This window comes from Bison bison, unplaced genomic scaffold, assembly GCF_000754665.1.
Source record: "Bison bison bison isolate TAMUID 2011002044 unplaced genomic scaffold, Bison_UMD1.0 scf7180017863957, whole genome shotgun sequence".
Taxonomy (NCBI): Eukaryota; Metazoa; Chordata; class Mammalia; order Artiodactyla; family Bovidae; genus Bison; species Bison bison.
Window position 1 is genome coordinate 1,094,257 of NW_011494529.1, and position 20,395 is coordinate 1,114,651.

Consider the following 20,395-nt stretch of genomic DNA (forward strand, 5'->3'; position numbering starts at 1 on the left):
ATATGCTTTCATTTCTCTTGGACATATAGCTAGAAATGAAATTTCTGGTAATACAATTCTTTGTTTAACCTTTTGAAGAACTGCCAGACTGTTTTCCAATGTGACCACACCATTTAAAAATTACACTAGCAGTGTATGAAGGTTCCAGTTTCTCTACATCTTTGCCAGTACTTTTATTATCCGTCCTTTGAATATAGCCATCCAGGTGAAGTGGTATCTCATTGTGGTTTGGAATTGCCTTTCCCTGATAGCTAATGATGTTGAGTTTCATTTTGTTTGCATTTATTGTTTGTACATCTTCTCTGGAGAAATATATAATTATATCCTTTTCCCATTTTTTAATGACTTTTTTCTTACTATTTACTTGATGCTCATTTTTTAACTAGCTTTTTTTGTATTCTTGTCATTAAGTTATAATTAATAGTTATAATTTATAAATGACTATATAATAATCATTTATATATTCTAGATTTGTTGTTGTTCAATCATTAAGTCGTGTACAACTCTTTGTTACCCTGTGGACTGCAGCACGCCAGGCTTCCCTGTCCTTCACCATCTCCTGTGAGATTGCCCAAACTCATGTCCATTGAGTCAGTGATGCCATCCAGCCATCTCATCCTCTGTCGCCCCTTTCTCCTCCTGCCCTCAATCTTTCCCAGCATCAGTCTTTTCCAATGAGTTTATCTCTTCGCATCAGGTAGCGAAAGTATTGGAGCTTCAGCTGCAGCATCAGTCCTTCCAGTGAATATTCAGGGTTTATTTCTTTTAGGATTGATGGTTTGGTCTTGTTGTCCAAGAGACTTTCAAGAGTCTTCTTCAGTGCCACAGTTAAAAATTATCAGTTCTTCAGCGCTCAGCCTTCTTTATGGTCCTACTCTCACATCCATACATGACAGCTGGAAAACCAAAACTTTGACTGTATAAACCTTTGTCAGCAAATTGATGTCTCTGCTTTTTAATATACTGTCTAGGTTTATCATAGCTTTTCTTCCAAGGGATAAATGTATTTTAATTTCATGGCTGTAGTCATCATCTGCAGTGATTTTAGAACCCAGGAAGATAAAATCTGTCACTGTTTCCACTTTTCCCCCATCTATTTGCCATAACGTGATGGGTCTGGATGCCATAATCTTCATTTTTTGAATGTTGAGTTTTAAGCCAGCTTTTTCACTCTCCTCTTTGACCCTCATCAAGAGGCTCTTTAGTTCCTCTTCAATTTCTGCCATTAGAGTGGTATCATCTGCATATCAGGGACTGTTGATACTTCTCCTGGAAATCTTGATTCCAACTTGTGATTCATCCAGCTCAGCGTTTTGCATGATGTGCTCTGCATATAATTTAAATAAGCAGGGTGACCATATACAGCTTTGACGTACTTCTTTCCCAGTTTTTTTACTAGCGCGTTGTTCCATGTCCAGTTCTAACTGTTGCTTCTTGTCCTACATATTCTGGATACAAATCCCTTATCTAATAAAGGATTTGAAGATTATTTTCTTCCATCCTGTGATTGTCCTTTTACTTACTTGATGGCATTGCTTGAAGCACTGAAGTTTTATATTTTGATGTTCAATTTCTTTGATTTTTTTTCTTTTGTTGCTTGTACTTTTGCTATTATACCTAAGATAGCATTACCTAATTCAAGACTGAAAAGCAGCTACTTGTGTGTTTTTGTCTAAGAGTTTTATAATTACAACCCATACATTTGGGTATAGTTCATTTTGAGTTAATTTTTGTACATGATAAGAATTACTTATAAGGGTTAGCTTCATCTTTTCCAAGTAGATATCTAGTTGTTCGTACACCATTTGTTGAAGAAATCATTCTTGCACTATTAAATGGTCTTGGCATAATTGTTGAAAATCAATTGACAGTAGATATGTGGATTTATTTCTGGACTGTCATTTCTGTTTCATTGATAGATATGTCTAAGCTTATGCAATTTTTATACTGTCTTTATAATTTTAGCTTTGCAGTAAGTTTTGAAATTGGAAATGTGGGTCCTCCAGTTCTTTTGACTATTTTGAGCTCTTGTATTTTCATAAGAAGTTTAGAATCTGCTATTAATTTCTGCATAAAAGCAGCTGGAATTTTCATAGAAATTACACTGATTTGGTAGATCAATTTGGGGAGAGTTTCCCTTCTAGCAATAATAAGTCTTCCAATCCATGAAATGTTTTTCCATTTATTTAGATCTTATTAAGTTTTTTTAATGGTGTTTTGTAGTTTTCAGTGTACAAGTCTTGCCCTTTTGTTGTTAAATGTATGTTCATGTGTTTTTTTGTTTTTTGATGCTATTTTAAATGGAATTGTTTTCTTAATTTCATTTTTATAATGTTCATTTCTAGAGGTTGAAATACAACTGGCTTTTTAATATTGATCTTGTACTTTGAAACCTTTTGAATCTTTTAACTATTTTTTTTTTTCTTCTCTGGATTCTATATACAAGATCATGTCATCTGCAAATAAAAATTGGTTTACTTTTTCCTTTTCCATTTCAATGTCTTTATTTTTCTTTTCTGATTATCTTGACAAGAACCTAGTGTATAAGTTTTAAAAAAGTGGTTTACTGTTTCCTTTTCCATTTCAATGTCTTTATTTATTTTTCTTTTCTAGCTGTCTCAATAAGAACCTAGTGTATAAGTCCTCACCTTATTCCTGACTTAGAGGGAATGCATTCAGTCTTTTCACTATCAAGTATGATGTTTGCTGTAGATTTTCTATAGATGTGATACAGTATTTTGAGGAAGCTTCTTTCTATTCCTAACTTTTTGAGTGTTTTTATCAGGGAAGAATATTGGATTTTATATTAATAAAATGATTTCTCTGCTTTTATTGAGATGACTTGTCTGGGTTTTGTCCTGTAGTCTTTTTGTATGGTGTATTGCATCAATTGATTGGTTTTGGATGTTAAACTAATCTTAAATTTCTGGGAGAAGTCCCACTTGGTCATGATATATGTTAATAATTTTTATAGATGTTTATTTAGAACCTGTTTCCTAGTATTTTGTATAGTGATTTTGCTTCTATTAATATGTTCCTGAGGGATATTGGTGTATAGTTTTTCTTCCTTGTAATCTGTGATTTGGGTATCAGGATAATACTGGTGACATAGAAATGAATTGTGAATTCTTATTTCTGTTTTTGGAAGAGTTTGTAAACAGCTGGTGTTAATTTTTCATTGAAAGTTTGAAAGTTTTCAGTAGTGAAGCCATTTTGGCTTGGTCATTTCTTTGTGGTAAGTATTTTCTTTACTAATTAGATCTATTATTTTAGATCTATTCATATTTTCTCTCCCTTCTTGAGTCAGTTTCAGTAATGTATATCTTTCTAGAAAAATACTCATTTCATTCAAATTATCTTATTGTTGTCTACTCTGCTGACCTACAGGTATTTGTAGTTTTTCAATATAATCCTTTTTCTAAGATTTGTAGTGCTGTTCCCTCTTTCATTCCTGATTTAAGTAATTTGAGTCCTTTTTATGTATTTGTTCTTCATCACTTCAGTTAAAGTTTTAAAAATGTTGTCTTTTTGAAGAGTCCATGTTTGGTTTCAATGATTTTTTTTTACCTGTTGTTTTCCTAGTTTATATTTCATTTATTCCCATTCAACTGTTGTCTTTTTTGATACCCTTTCTAATGTTTGCTTTGGATTTAGCTTTCTCTTCTTTTTCTGGTTTCCTAAGATGTAAATTGGAGAAGGCAATGGCACCCCACTCCAGTACTCTTGCCTGGAAAATCCCATGGGCGAAGAGCCTGGTAGGCTGCAGTCCATGGGGTCGCTAAGAGTCAGACACGACTGAGCGAATTCACTTTCACTTTTCACTTTCATGCGTTGGAGAAGGAAATGGCAACCCACTCCAGCGTTCTTGCCTGGAGAATCCCAGGGATGGGGGAGCCTGGTGGGCTGCCATCTGTGGGGTTGCACAGAGTCGGACACGACTGAAGTGACTTAGCAGTAGCAAGATGTAAATTAAGTTACTGATTAGAGACCTTTCTTTTTTAATATAAACATTTGCAACTATAAATTTCCATATGAGAGCTTCCTTAGTGATATATTAAATGTTTGGGGATTTTATGTTTTCATTTTCCTATATCTTAAGTGTTTTTTTTAATTTCCCTTGTTATTTTGTCTTTGATTAATCATTTATTCAGAAGTGCACTGTTTAATTTCCACATGCTTATGAATTTCCCAAATTTTCTTTTGTGATTGATTTATAGGTTAATTTCTGTTACTCTTGGAAAACATATCTTAGATGATTTAAGTCACTTGGAATTTATTGTGTTTTGTTCTGTAGCTTAGTGTGTAGTCTTGTCTTGGAGAATGTCCTGTGTGTGCTTGAGAAGAATCTATATTATGCTTTTGCTTAGTGTAGTATAGACTGTAGATGACTTTTAGATCTAGTTTGTGTATAGCTTTGTTTGTTTTCTATTTCCTTGTTGATCTTCAGCATAGTTGCTCTATTGGTTTTGAATAGTAAGTTTATCTTACTAAGACTTTGAATGCAAATTATCTTAAATTCTGTTTCAAACTCAAGTGCTGAGACTGTGGGACCATTGTAAGGTGACTAAAATTTGCATTATGTGAACATTTTCTAGTAAATATATAGTGCCTCTCTGTGTGCTTTTCATAGCTCATCTTTGGTTATTTGCATAATCTTTACGTGGTAGTGATTTATTTTACACTGGAGAAGTTTTAAGAGAGAACCCAAAGATTTAGGTGAAATGTTTCCTTACAGATCTCTCCAGAAGTTAAATTCTTCTACTGTAATCAGTATGCTGCAGGGACAGTTTTCACCTTTAGTGGATATTTTCCTGTGTTTGTAAAGCTGATACATTTTAAATATCATGGAAATGAATATCTTGCTTTTTTCCCTTGGTAGAACGAAAGGGGTCTTGGTCCGAGAGGAGGAATTCTAGTATTGTTGGGAGAAGATCACTTGAAAGGACAACAAGTGGAGATGATGCTTGTAACTTGACCAGCTTTCGACCTGCTACTCTCACAGTAACAAATTTTTTTAAGCAGGTATTGTTCTGTCATGGAGGAATTCTAGTGGGCTACTTGTACATAAATTTTTCTTGACTCCAGAAAAATCATAATTGTCCATGTAGTACATGTACATATAATTGATTGTGCTTTCAAGAAGTTAAAAAAGCATTAAGAATAAAAATTATAAGAAAAAACAATTAATATTATATGTGTTGTTTTATCATATTTATTTAAATGTTGATATTGACTAGTAATGCTTCAGAATCAGTCATCTGCATCTGTATCCTATTTCTTAATTTTAATATTTTAACTTGTCTTAAGCGTTGATGGTTTATGAATTTTCTTGGTCAGTTAAACTTAGTGGGGTTATGTCTGTCCTCACCACCCAAGTTTTTTTAACCTGAAATACCACATCCATAGTATATGGAATAGAAGTTTCAGGCTCTAGTAGTTTATTTTTGTGCTAAAATTTTTTTTATAGGTGAGTTTATAAGTCTAAACAGTTCTTGATCAAAGATATTTTGTTCTTTGCAAGTATATTTTCTGTACTTCAACTTGTGAATCAGATCAGTAGTTTTCAAATGCTGGTCATGATCCATTAATGGTAATATAAATTTAGTAAATAACACCCAACTTAAAAAAATAAAAAATAAGTTGAGTAAAAAGTTAATAGTGCATTGCACTTCATGAAGTTAAGTATTGCTTCAGTAGGCTTTTTTTCCTTTAAGTTTTGCGTGTGTGCATACCTGTCTGTATGTCCTTACGTGATGTATGTGCTACTGGATTTTGATGTAAAATGAATTTTGTACTCTGAATTAAGATCAGAAAATTTTGGAAGTCTGTCTAAAGTAACCAAACAACCAGAACTATAATAAGAATGGGAGAAAAATTTGTATTTGTGTGATGATGAACTGTCGAAGGGTACCATGCATATATTTTGGAGCAGATTAAAGGAAAAGGCTAAGTATTGTCTCAAAATTTCTCCTTCTGAGGTGTTACTGTAAATAGGAAGAGAAAATCCTAGCTTAGTGACACCTTGTAACTTGAGAGGGCAAGGTGTTTAGGGCAGCACAACCTGTGATTTGACAGGTAGTCACCTACTTGACAGAGATGGCAGTGGCACCCCACTCCAGTACTCTTGCCTGGAAAATCCCATGGATGGAGGAGCCTGGAAGGCTGCAGTCCATGGGGTCGCTAAGAGTCAGGCACGACTGAGCGACTTCACTTTCACTTTTCACTTTCATGCATTGGAGAAGGAAATGGCAACCCACTCCAGTGTTCTTGCCTGGAGAATCCCAGGGAGGGGGGACCCTGGTGGGCTGCCTTCTATGGGGTCGCACAGAGTCAGACACGACTGAAGCGACTTAGCAGCAGCAGCACCTACTTGAAGACCTTCTCACAGTTATGTATCAGTAGCCTTCACAGGCAGCTGTTCTGAGACACTCAAATGGAAAACAAAGCCGGTGAGAAGTGTCTGAAGTGGTAAGGGTCTTCTTATTGTGGTAATAGTGCAAGAAAGAATCTAGAAAATGCCATAGTGTTACTTGGATGAGGTAATAGGCCAAACTTAGCTGTGGAAAGAGGGCAGTAGATGTACATTTCTCTTTTTCCTTCTTCAATTGGTGTTCCACTTCTGCCACTATTTACTCAGTTCCTTTTTGGTTTAATTCAGCCTACTTTATTATTGAACTACTGTTATAATCTCAAATCAGCAAGTCATCCAATCACCCACCCACTTATTTCAACAGATGCTTTTTGAGCATTCACCATGTACTGAGCATCAATCCACCCACCTACCTACTTATCCAATACATATTTTTTGAGCATTCATCATCTACACAACCCTATTGAGGACTAGTAACTGGAAACTGGAACAAAGTAATTATAAAAACTTATAAAATGATGGTTTCTGGATATATGGAGAAATGGAAAGCACTTACACTTAACTTTTATGCAGTTCTATAATTTTTAACTTAACATGTATGACTTTTATAAGCATTTTTATAAATAGCTTGAATATTGTGTATCAGGCAAGTGCAAATTAAGTAAAAAAGCAGACATTACAAGTTTAATAAAGTAGAATTCAAGGTATAAGTTTCTCCTAAATAAGATACAGAAGGCAACTTTTTTTCTCATTTTGTTTTTTTAATTGATGAATGATTACTGTCCATGATTTGATATAGTTATCAGGAGTATTTATGTACAGATTTGAAATGTGTCAGGCCAACATGATTAGAAATGCATAAAGATTTAAAAATAAAAATTAAATCCATACATTATAAGGATATTTGTTCTATTGTTGACAGGTATAGAAGTTATATGTTGCTTTAGGAGCACATAGCAGTGAACATGCAGTATGGAGGAATGAGTGTCAGCTAGGCTTATTCATGTGTTTGGAGATTGATAAGAGTCAGTTGATCTAGACTGACTTCTGCTGCGAAAACTGAAATGATTCAGACTTTTTATATGTTGCGCACTCTTAACATCTAGCAGGCCAGCTGGGTTGTGTTCTTATGGCAGTGACAAGTTCCAGAGAGGAAGCAAGCTTACTTTTGCAAGCATTTTTCAAGTCTCTATAAAATGTTTGTTTACTGGTTAGAACAAGTCACATGGCCAACCCTAGAGAAGGGAATTATGTCCCATGCAGCAAAAGGCATGGAAACAGGGAGTAAAAAGAATGGAAGCCATTAATATAGTTGGTTTAACAAGTTAAGTAGACAGAAATAACTGAGTCTTGAGATAATCTGAATGTATTCTAAATAAGGGCCATTTAAATTTAAAGCTCTGTATTAATTTCTATACTCAAAAGGAGAGAATATACTGTTTCAGTGACTGATAGAACATTTACAATAGTTCAGTCATATATTCGGTCACTGAAAAAATCTTCATGAAGTCAAATTCTCTAACTATAACTCAGTAAAGCTAAAAACCATTTATACAAGTATTAACAAAAATCTCTAACCGCTTGAAAAGTAAAAATCACTATTTAAAATAATGGGCTAAAAGAAGATCTGTTCTGTATCCTGCTTAGAATACAATAGTGAACTACTGGGATCTGGCTCAAGGTGAACTCACAGTAATAAAGGAGCCTTAAATATATTTATTACCAAATAAGATAAAAAGATACTATATGAACTATGGATTAAAAAAAATAAGATGTCAAATGCAGAAGGTTTGGATTAATAAAATCTAAAGACTGTTAAATAAAAGAAAAAAGTCAATCACTGCCTATTTTAACTGTAAGAAAAAAATTACAATAAATTGGAAATTCTTTGTTAATTAGACCTGGTCTTGTTTTTTGTGTGTGTCTTCCCATTGATTGAGGTCCTTTTGGAGTTTTCTTTTTAGTCATATTATCAGGATAGTTATGGTTTTTTTAAGGGTAGTTTTTTGTTGTTCTTTTTTTCTTTTCATTTTCAAATTTAGCCAATGCTCTGTATTTTGCTTTTATATTTTGGCAATATAAAGTTGCAAAGACAAATGAAAATGCAAGTGGAACAAATTTAAAGACTGTCATTTAGATATATATGTGTATATGTATACATATGTATGTCTTTTCTGTCTACATTCATTTCTTCATCTGCTTCTAACTTGCATTGATTTTTCTATATTTTAGAATGCCCTGTAGTACCTTATAAACATAGATAATGAGCTGTAAATAAATCTATAAAGCTAAAACATAGATAGCAATATTATAGCTTAATATAATTTAAAAGCATAGAAAGAAGAAAATAATTTAGCATATTTATTTTTAATCATAATTGTGTTAATTTAACTTTTCATTCAGACTAAGTTGAAGGAAGAGGGGCAGGATTAATTAACAGGCAATAGAAATTTATTTTCAGTGTACTATATTTTTTTGATCAAATACTTTTTCTTCTATTTTTAATATTAGGAAGGAGATCGCTTAAGTGATGAAGATCTGTACAAGTTCCTTGCTGATATGAGAAGGCCATCTTCTGTTTTACGGCGACTAAGACCTATTACGGGTATTTAAACATTTTTGTGTAGACATGATGACAGCTATTATCATCATTAAAAATTGTATTTTTTGTAATAATGTGTTAATTTTTCTCATATCTGACCTGTATGTCTTTCTGTGCTTAATCCCTGTCAGTCTTCTTCATTTTACTGTTCTGCTCTCATGTAGTCTAACAGTTTGGATACAGGATTCAGTACCTTTGATAGTTTGAGTACTGAAAGGAGAATAATGAATAATATGTGGCTTAAAATTATTTTCTAGAGGGAAAAAAAATAACATGTAATGATAGATACTCACAAATAGGTTTCTATTGTGATCAGAGCAAACTATTCCAGAGTAAAACTATTTTGAAGTCTACCAAGTTTGAGCAAACTCTGGGAGATGGTGAAGGACAGGGAAGCCTGGCGTTCTGTGGTCCATGGGGTCGCAAAGAGTCAGACATGACTGAGCGAGTGAACAGCAACCAAGTTTCGTTTAAACTGGCACTTCTCCTGTGGCCCAGTGGTAATGCAGGAGACACAGGAGATGCGGGTTTGATCCCTGCGTTGGGAAGACCCCCTGGAGGTGGGCATGGCAACCCACTCCAGTATTCTTGCTTGGAGAATCCCATGGACAGAGCTGGAGGGCTATAGTCCCTAGGGTCTCTTAAGAGTTGGACATGACTGAGCATGAGCGCAAAAGTTTAAGCTAAATCATTTAATCTTTGAAATGTTGGCTTGTTTCCCTGTAAGATTCCTGTGTTCTTTTTCTTCTCCTTTGCCTCTTCCTTTCCATTCATTCATTCATTAAGCATTTATTATTTTATCTTTTTATGTCTGCATTAGTAGTTTGAGATTTGATATGATGAAATAATTCAGAGTTCTGAGGTGATAGCAGTTTTGATTTCTTTCCAGGCTTCTTGAAGAAATAGGATTTAAGTCCTTCCAAAAATACTTGTGTGAGGTTATTTATTATATTTTTTATTTTATTTAAAATTTTTTATTGGAGTATAATTGCTTTACAGTGTTGTGTTAGCGTCTCCTGTACAACAGTGTGAATCAGCTGTGTGTGTGTCTGTCCCCGCCCTTTTGAGCCTCCTTCCCCCTGACCGCCACCATCACGGAGCACCGGGCTGAGTTCTCAGTGTTAGTAGCAGGTTCCCACTGTGTGTTTACACAAGGGAGTATATGTCAGTTCAGTTCTCTCAGTTCGTTTCACCCTCTCCTTCCCTACCGCCTCTTCCACGTCACATGTCTGTTCTCTATGACTGCATGTCTGTTCCTGCCCTGCAAACAGGCTCATCTATTACCATCTTTCTAGATTCCATACACATGCATTAATACAGGATACTTGTTTTTCTTCTTCCGAATTACTTCACTCTGTATGACATGTTTACATTGTTTTTATAATGTATTTTTTGTATGCAGCTCAGCTGAAGATAGACATTTCTCCTGCACCTGAAAATCCCCTTTACTGCCTGACCCCAGAGCTGCTTCAAGTGAAGCCTTACCCTGACAGTAGAGTTAGACCTACTAGAGAAATTTTGGAGTTTCCTGCAAGGGATGTCTATGTTCCAAACACTACTTACAGGTAACACATTTTAATTTTGGAGAATTCCTGAAGTAAGGTACTGTATATTCTAATATTAATATAGAATGAAAGTCTTGCAAAATCCTTTGCAGCTTTGCTACTTATTTCATTTCTTACTTCATGATTTTGCTAATAGCTGTAATGCATTTAGCTCTTACTGTGTAATAGGTATGTTAATTACCTTACATACTATATCTTATTTAATCCTTATAACTTGAGGTAGGTATTACCTTCATTTTAGAAGTGAGTAAACTGAGGGATAGAGAGTTCATACCTAACTGTGTTGGAGCTAACATGTGAATTGTGGGTTGCTAGGTTAAAACATTTGAACTTGTAGTTACTGTATTTCCTCAGACGTTCTTATTAGCAGAATCTAACATTACACATGAATTAAATGTATGTACCTGTACTATGTTCTAATAATAATCAACAGTATTTGGTGTGATTCTATATTATAAGATCCCCTGGAGAAGGAAATCCACTCCAGTACTCTTGCCTGGAAAATTCCGTGGACTGAGGAGCCTAGTAGGCTACAGTCCATGGGGTTGCAAAGAGTCAGACACAACTGAATAACTTCACTTTCACTTTCACTTTCTGTATTACTCAGAATACTCGACATAAGATTGTTGGATAGGATTCTAGACTGAACGCTGCATAACTCCAGGGGTACCATTTATATGTTCTCTGTATGAATGAGGCTCCCTTTGTTTGTGAATGCTGAGACCAGGACTTGACATGTCTGTTGGGATATCCAGCAGGGCACCTCCGACACAAGTTTCTGCCTCAGCTTCCTCACTTTAGTATATTTCATCACCATTTACCCAATTGCTGAGACAAAGTGTTTGGAATCAAAATGATTTCTCTTTTTTTGTATTCCTTACATTTACTCCTCCAAGAAGTTTTGTAGGCTCTGCTTCAAAATGAATCCCAAATCTAATGCTCCTTACCTCCTCCACGTTTGAAATTCTACTTGTCACCATCCAGATCAGCACTGTCAAACAGAAATATAATGGGAGCCACATTTGTAATTTTCAGTTTTATAGTTTCTACATTAAAACAATAAACAAGTGAAATTAATTGTAATCTTAGGTTATTTAATCCAGTATATCTAAGATAGTATCATTATACCATATAGTAAATGTCAAAAATTCTTTTGGTTTTTTTCTCTCCTTTATCTTCAAAATCTGGTGTGTATTTTACACTAAAAGCATGTTTCAGTTCAGATGCACTGCATTTCAAATGGTTGATAATCAATAGAACTAGATACTAGAATACTGGATGGCTGCTGATCTAGAATTTTGTGTACATTTTTAAATTTGATCTTCTTACTTCTACCCATGCTTCAGTCAGTTCTCAACATTGTAGTCAGAGAGATTTTTAAAAGATATAAATCAGATCATTTGGTCCTGTGTCTTAAAGTCCTCTAATGTCTTCTATTTTAAGCAGAAAAATAATGAAGACTATAAGACTATATGATCTAGCTCTTGCCTTTCTCTAACTTCATATCCTACTAATCTCTACCTTGCTCATTTTAGCCTCAATGGCCTTTTTGTTCATCCTTGAATAAACAAAATTCTGCCCAAGATTTTTTTATTTTTTCCTTCTCTTTGCCTGTTGTGTTTTTCTCCAAATCGTCACATGACTTGATTCCTTATTCAGTCATATATCTATCTACTTAAAGGTCATTTTCATCACCCTACCTAAAAGATCCATTGCTTCTCTCCTCCAGCTTTTACCCTTCCTTATATTTATCATTATCTGGCATTACAATATGTATTGAGTTGTTATATGAATGTAATTACTGTAAAGGGCAAGGGCTTGTCTGTTTTGTTTACCACTTTATCTCCGGCATATAGAATAGTGTGCTAGCACGTGGAGAGTACACAGTAATACTTATTAAATGTGTTAAGAAACATGACACTATATAGTGTTATGAATGGGATTTAGAGTCGCACAGGTATGGGTACGATATCTGACTCCACTGTTTACTGTTTAGTAGCTTAGAACAAATGACTTAGTTTATTGGCACTCAGTTTTATTATCAAATGTGGGGATGATAATACCTGTCTTCTTTTGTGAGGGTATAGAGCACAAACTATTGCAGGTGATTGGCATTTAATGCGAGTAGAACTCCTGGAATATAAGGTAAATGAAATATATACTACTTTTAAAAGAAACATGTGTAAAAGAAAAAAAAAACAGGTTAAAAAAAAAAGAAACAGGTGATACAAATATTCTCCTGTAAGTTTTCAGTTCAGTTCAGTTCAGTTGCTCAGTCGTGTCTGACTCTTTGTGACCCCATGGACTGCAGCACACCAGGTCTCCCTGTCCACCGCCAACTCCTGGAGTTTACTCAAATTCATGTCCGTTGAGTCAGTGATGCCATCCAACCATCTCATCCTCTGTCGTTCCCTTTTCCTCCTGCCTTCAGTCTTTCCCAGCATCAGGGTCTTTTCAGATGAGTCAGTTATTTGCATCAGGTGGCCGAAGTATTGGAGTTTCAGCTTCAGCATCAGTCCTTCCAGTGAATATTCAGGACTGATCTTCTTTAGGATGGACTGGTTGGAACTCCTTGCAGTCCAAGGGACTCTCAAAAGTCTTCTCCAACACCACAGTTCAAAAGCATCAATTCTTTGGCACTTAGCCTTCTTTATAGTCCAACCCTCACATCCATACATGACTACTGGAAAAACCATAGCTTTGACTAAACAGACCTTTGTTGGCAAAGTAATGTCTCTGCTTTTTAATATGCTGTCTAGATTTGTCATAACTTTTCTTCCAAGGAACAAGCGTCTTTTAATTTCATGGCTGCAGTCACCATCTGCAGTGATTTTGAAGCCCCCCAAAATAAAGTCTGTCACTGTTTCCACTGTTTCCCCATCTATTTGCCATGAAGTGATGGGACCAGATGCCATGATCTTAGATTTCTGAATGTTGAGTTTTAAGTCAACTCTTTCACTCTCCTCTTTCACTTTCATCAAGAGGCTCTTTAGTAGTTCTTCACTGTCTGCCATAATGGTGGTGTCATCTGCATAGCTGAGGTTATTGATATTTCTCCCGGCAATCGTGATTCCAGCTTGTGCTTCATCCAGCCTATAAATTTTATATATATTTTATTATATATATATAGATATATGTGTATATATATATGACTACTTAAAAGAACATGGAATAAAGAAGTGAGCCATGGTTGGTATTGAACAACTTAGATGTTATCAACCCTATCTCTTATCTAGTATATGACTCTTACGCAGAACATTCCTAACTTGTGTGTATCTATCTTTCTTCTACTTGGATATTTCAGAGACAGGGGAAATGAAAACTGGGGACTTTGAAGGATCTTTTCTTTCATTTTTCTATTTATCTTTTAAAATTTATTTACATATATAGATTTTAAACAAATGATATGAGTGTACTTAGAGTTCACTTTGTGCCATAAGGCTTAAAGTTAAAAACAGAGGTCCTTCATCTTGTTCTAACCATCCTTTCCCTACCTTGATGTCTAATCTTTATTGTCAGTCACTATAGTCAGTAGTGACTTTATGGTCTGTCCATTTTTGCTCCTTCTTTTGTTGCTTTACTCCTTGTTTTTAAATAACATGTTCATGCCGCTATTTCTTGATTCTCTTTCAATGTAAAATACCTACTGATTGCTATAGAAGGTGAAGATTTAACTCTGATATCCTCTTCCTTAAAAAAATACATATACTTGCATAAACCTTGAAAAAAAATACTTGTCATCTCTGTAAAGCTTCTTGCAATACAGTAAAACCCATCAGATTATTTCCTCTTTTGTACCTTCCTTAGTCTCTTTGCAACTAAATTACATGTTAGTATGGCAGGGGAAGTTTTCAAGGCTCACTTGGCTTACTGTAGAGTTGTTGTCTTGGAGCCTGTTGGCACCATTTTCCTAGAAATTCTGTTTGCATTTGTTTTGCAATGGAGTTCTTATTTCCGATGTATTTTTTGTTCTTGGTTTACTCATTATACTGAGAGCCTTCAGTATCTCCCTGGATTAAGGTGTTGGAAAGTACCTGGCACATATTAAATGCTCGATAAAAGTTAGTCATTAGTGTTAGGCTTAGTTGCTTATTTAAAGATAAACAGAGCCTTAAATCTTTTAGGTTGTAGGTTATTGCTTTGTCAAATAAACATAATCATGTTGTTAGACATATGATTGTCCTTGGGATTACACATATGAATTTAGAAAAACAGTTTTTATGTTTGAGATGGAATCCTTGATTTTATATTTTCTAAAATGTCATTGAAACCCCATTTTGTAAAGGCTTACTGCTGCTGCTAAGTCACTTCAGTCGTGTCCGACTCTGTGTGATCCCACAGACGGCAGCCACCAGGCTCCCCCATCTCTGGGATTCTCCAGGCAAGAACACTGGAGTGGGTTGCCATTTCCTTCTCCAGTGCATGAAAGTGAAAAGTGAAAGTGAAGTCGCTCAGTCGTGTCCAACTCTTAGCGACCCCATGGACTGCAGCCTACCAGGCTCCTCCGCCCATGGGATTTTCCAGGCTTACTAGGGAGATTGTTAGTCTTATTTTCATGACCTTGAACTGCACATTTCACACCAGTTGAGTAATTTTGCCCTGTTTGATTTGCCATGAAAACACTTTGGACTTTGATAAAAGGGCCAACATTTGGTTACTTTCTTTTCCATTTTCAGAACTATGTTGGATGATCACTTAGTAGTAAATGCATAAGTACAGTGCTTGTGGTTCTTATGGGAAAAAAAAGACATTTGATTATTCTAACAGAATGTGGAATATGTAACAATATATTTGTAACAGGCTTTATAAGGAAGTAATTAGATACACAATAAATACTGATTCATGAATGCATTTTTAATTAATGAATAAGTTAATCAATTACTGTGAGTTATGCTATTAGGAAGAAAAAGTACAAGCATGAAAACATGCTGATACTAGATTGACAATGTGTAAATAGATTATACTACAGTAAGTAACCCTGACACAAGAAATGTATATACTTGCTCTCGGTAAAATTTATACTAGTTCAGTGTAATCTCTTGATATAGACATTTTGTAGTAATTCACTAAAAGCAAGTAAATAAGCTATCTTTGGTGCTCTTGGGATTTTTGCTGCTGTTTTTCACTATTTTAGTTTTATAATTTGCCAGATTTATTTTTCTGTCTTTAATTGCTAAGTGCCAGTTGAAGGGGTCCAGATAGTGATGCTGCAAGGTTTCAGAGAAAAGCCTCCATTTACTAGGATATTTGTGAAAGAAGTGAGATTATTTTTGCTTTGTTGTGGTTCAGTTGCTTAGTCATGTCTGATTCTTTGTGACTCCACGGACTGCAGCACGCCAGGCTTCCCTGTCCTTCAGTATCTCCTACAGTTTGCTCAAATTCATGTCTGTTGAGTTGGTGATGCTGTCTAACCACCTCATTCTCTGCTGTCCTCTTCTCCTTTTGCCTTCAATCTTTCCCAGCAGCGGGGTCTTTTCCAAATGAGTTATCTCCTTGCATTAGGTGGCCAAAGTATTGGAACTTCATCTTCAGCATCAGTCCTTCCAATGAAGTGTTGATTTCCTTTAGGATTGACTGGTTTGATCTCCTTGCAGTCTCCAGCACTGAATTCAGAAGCGTCACAGGAGGCAGTGACCAAAACCATCCCAAAGGAAAAGAAATGCAAGAATGCAAAGACAACAAAAAAGGTTGTCTGAGGAGGCTTTACAAATAGCTGAGGAATGAAGAGAAGTGAAAGGCCAGGGAGAAAGAGAGAGATATTAGAATCTTATTAGGATTTTATCTTAAATCTAAGAATCGTGCCTTAAAATTGCACATGAATTATGTTTTCTACTTCATAAATCCACTTCATATAAAAATAGTTATTTCCTCCCTAAAACAAAAAAGTGATATTCCTGGGAGATGTGTCATGTTAATCCCATGGGCTTGCATTTGTCATTTAGCTGTGCCCTCATAAGAATGTGTACCCCAATTAGAGGCGCATAAGCCTACAAAGTAAGATTCAGATCTCTTCCAGGTGTTCAGGGTTTCTAAAACCAGACCCCAGAATACTTGTTTATCCATTTCCTGCCCAACACAAACCCTCGGCTCTAATCAAAATTATTTATTTCAAAACCCCACTGTATACTTTCCTAATGCCATTTCATTTTTCTAGAATGCCTCCCTAAACCTTTCTGCTTGGTAAGGTCCTGTATATACTTCAAGTAGCACAGGAAGACTGTACCACTTATATTATGACTTGAGAGCCATGTAGTTAATTTTTCTTAAACTAAGTTATCATATGATGATAGATCTTCCTTTAGAACTGGGGTTCTTAGTACCCTTTGGGAGTCTTGTGAATCCTCTGGAAGTATGGTAGTGCCATTTAAGGTATATAAAGAAATGAGGAGAATGTGAAAAAGTAAAAGGGAAGACCAGCAGAGGCAGTAAGGTTTTGATGGATTTGTTGTTTGTAAGTTGAGTTTGAAGAGGCTATAGGATATGAAAAGGAGAAATGGCAGGTGGCAGTGGAAGAAGGGGAACTGGAGAGAGAGATACGTAGATTTGGGAAATTTATCCATGGAAAATAAATGAATCCATGAGAGTAGATAGAATTTCTGAGGTCCGAGTAGATGTTTGAATATTTTACATGGGTCCACAGTGCTAAATACTAGGAAGAAATAGGGCATTAAAGATGGACTCAGGGACTTGCCTGTCAGTCCAGTGGTTAGGACTGCATTTCTACTGCAGAGGAAGTGCAGAATCTGCATGCTGCGCTGGCTCAGCCAGAAACAAAAGCAAACATGGAGAGTAGTAGTACTGTGGAAGCAAACTAGCTGAAGGTCAAGTTTGAGAAGAGAATATTGTTATTAGTAAATAGTAAAGAAATCAAAGGGAATGTGGACTCAGAGGTCACTGGATTCGACAGTTGTGTTAGTGGTGCAATTAGAACCCTTTCGGCAAATTAGTGAGGATTGAGGACATAATTTTGTGAAGCATAAAGAAAAAAATCCTTTCTCTAACAGAATTCTCTCTCAATCGGAGCTTTATACGCAGGGAAAAACTCAGTATGCCTGAAAGAAACAAAATGCAGCACATTATGTGAGAATTTTTAAAAATTGGAAAACTGAGAAAAAATTGTTATATTAAATAACATTATTTTACATTTGAAAGCTTCCTACTTTTTGGGGGAAAAAAAGGCCATTTTGGCACTTTTGCTTTCAAAGGTCAATTTTGACAGCTTGAATGTGGTTCTGAAAATGAAAACTATTTCCTGCCTTTATTTCTTTGTATGTTTTGGAACAAAATATTTGTGTAGGATCCACATAAATCATAAATATTTGAATGTGTCATATACTAAAAATATATATTGAACAATTTAAAATACCTAATGGTGAATACTTATTGAGTAATGTGAGTCACTACATTACTTGGACACAACAACTCTGGAAAATTTTTAGAGATGGGAATATCAGATCACCTTACCTGCTCCTGAGAAACCTGTATGTAAGTCAAGAAGCAACTTGTTCAGAATGGGAAAGGAGTACGTCAAGGCTGTATATTGTCACCCTGCTTATTTAACTTATATGCAGAGTACGTCATGCAAAATGCCAGCCTGGATGAAGCACAAGCTGGACTCAAGATTGCTGGGAGGAAATATCAATAGCGTCAGATATGCAGATGATACCACCCTTATGGCAGAAAGTGAAGAGGAACTGAAGAGCCTCTTGATGAAGGTGAAAGAGGAGAGTGAAAAGCTGGATTAAAACTCAACATTCAGAAAATGAAGATCATGGCAGCCAGTCTCATCACTTTATGGCAAATAGATGGGGAAACAATGAAAACAGTGAAAGACTATTTTCTTGGGCTCCAGAATCACAGCAGATGGTGATTGCAGCCATGAAATCGAAAGACCCTTGCTCCTTGGAAGAAAAGCTATGACCGATCTAGATGGCATGTTAAAAAGCAGGGACATTACTTTGTCAACAAAGGTCTGTCCTGTCAAAGTTATGGTTTTTCCAGTAGTTATGTATGCATGTGAGAGTTGGACCATAAAGAAGACTGAATGCCAAAGAATTGATGATTTTGAACTGTGGTGTTGGTGAAGACTCTCTTTTAAGAGTCCCTTGGACAGCAAGGAGATCAAACCAGTCCATCCTATAGGAAATGTGAATATTCATTGGAAGGACTAATGCTGATCCTGAAGCTTCAATCCTTATGCCACCTAATGGGAAGAGCCCACTCATTAGAAAAGACCCCGATGATGGGAAAGATTGAAGGCAGGAGGAAAAGGGGATGACAAGAGGATGAGATAGTTGGATGGCATCGCTGACTCAATGGACATGACATTGAGCAAGCTCTGGGCGATGGTGAAGGACAGGAAACCCTGGCGTGCTGCAGTCGATGGGGTTGCAAAGAGCTGGACATGACTGGGTGACTGAGTGACAATGATGACAGAAATTCGGCACTATCCTTTTTTTCTTTTTTTAAAAAAATTAGTCTTTAAAAATTGAATTTAATTCAAGATTTTATTTCTCTTTGATGGTTTCTTTAGAAACTTAAAAAAAATAAATACTGACAAAAGATATTACGGTCAGAATATCCTCTAATTATCCTTAAGTATTTAGAATTTATTTAAATTAGAAGTAGTACAATCATACTCCTATTAGATGTCAATAAAAAACTACAAGAATGTAAATGTTTGTAATTTAGAGGACTGAGTCTTTAATGAATTTGGAAATGTTAACATTCCTCAGACTGTTTGTTTAATCATTCAGTAACTTTTTATGATTCTTAATTCTCTTTGAAAACCTCCAAATTAGTATTAGACTTACACTGTGTCCAAGGGAAATAAATTATTAAACTTTAATTTGATGTCACAAACACATTCTTCCTTACTGTATTTTGACAAGATCACCTTGAAATTATTTGTTTTTCACAACATTAGGAGTTATAATATGTATAGAGTCCAGACAATATGCAATGTGGGAGACCCTGGTTTGATTTCTGAGTTGGGAAGATCTGCTGGAGAAGGGATACCCACTCCAGTATTCTTGGGCTTCCCTGGTGGCTCAGCTGGTAAAGAACCCACCTGCAGTGAGGAAGGCCTGGGTTCCATCCCTGGGTTGGGAAGATCCTTTGGAGAAGGGAACAGCTACCCTCTGTAGAATTCTGGCCTGGAGAATTCCATGGACTGTGTAGTCCATAAGGTCGCAAAGAGTGGGACATGACTGAGCGACTTTCACTTTCAGGAGTTAAAATATGTATAGAGTCCAGACAAGTCAACAAATAAGGTACAATGATACTTGATATTTAAAGTCAGTATGACTTAGTAGTTATGATCTACTATATTTAACAGTGTGAGCCTATTTCAATACAGTATTTCATCCTGCTTCATTTGGCCTCATAAATAAAGCATACCAAACATTTACTCCAAATTATTTTGTTGCAAAATTAGTATCAATTTTAAAATCCATGTTACTGATTTTCACATGTAAAATCAACTTATTTAATTTTAGTTTTGAAATTAATATTACATCATTTAAGAATTGTACAATTATTAAATGTTTATATTTATTCAAGTGTAGAATTTTAGCAAGAAAAGTATTTTTTTAACTGAAGAAGTTGTGCAGTTAGCTAACAAGATGACTTTAAACATAAAAATTTTTTTTATTTTATTTAGGGCGGTGTTTTGAAATTTCATCCAGTGGTTAAACTTTAGAATCAAATTCTAAAATTTGATTCACACATCACAAAATATATGAATAAATGATTGTCAAAATTTTGATTGAGAACGGTAAATGGTGTTCTTTGAAGTGATGTGATGATATGTTTAATATTAAGTTGGTAGTGGCTTTAATATAAAGAATTTATTTCTAA

At 35.3% G+C, this 20,395-nt stretch overlaps 1 protein-coding gene across 1 annotated transcript in view; it reads left to right on the plus strand.

The window, feature by feature from the left end:
• DOCK7 (dedicator of cytokinesis 7) overlaps positions 1-20,395 on the plus strand; it is a 166,018-nt gene that overhangs the window by 24,029 nt on the left and 121,594 nt on the right. The window contains exons 12-14 of the mRNA XM_010833923.1: positions 4,880-5,022; positions 8,882-8,975; positions 10,375-10,537. Coding sequence (XP_010832225.1) covers positions 4,880-5,022; positions 8,882-8,975; positions 10,375-10,537 — 400 coding nt within the window. The remainder of the gene's footprint in view (positions 1-4,879; positions 5,023-8,881; positions 8,976-10,374; positions 10,538-20,395) is intronic.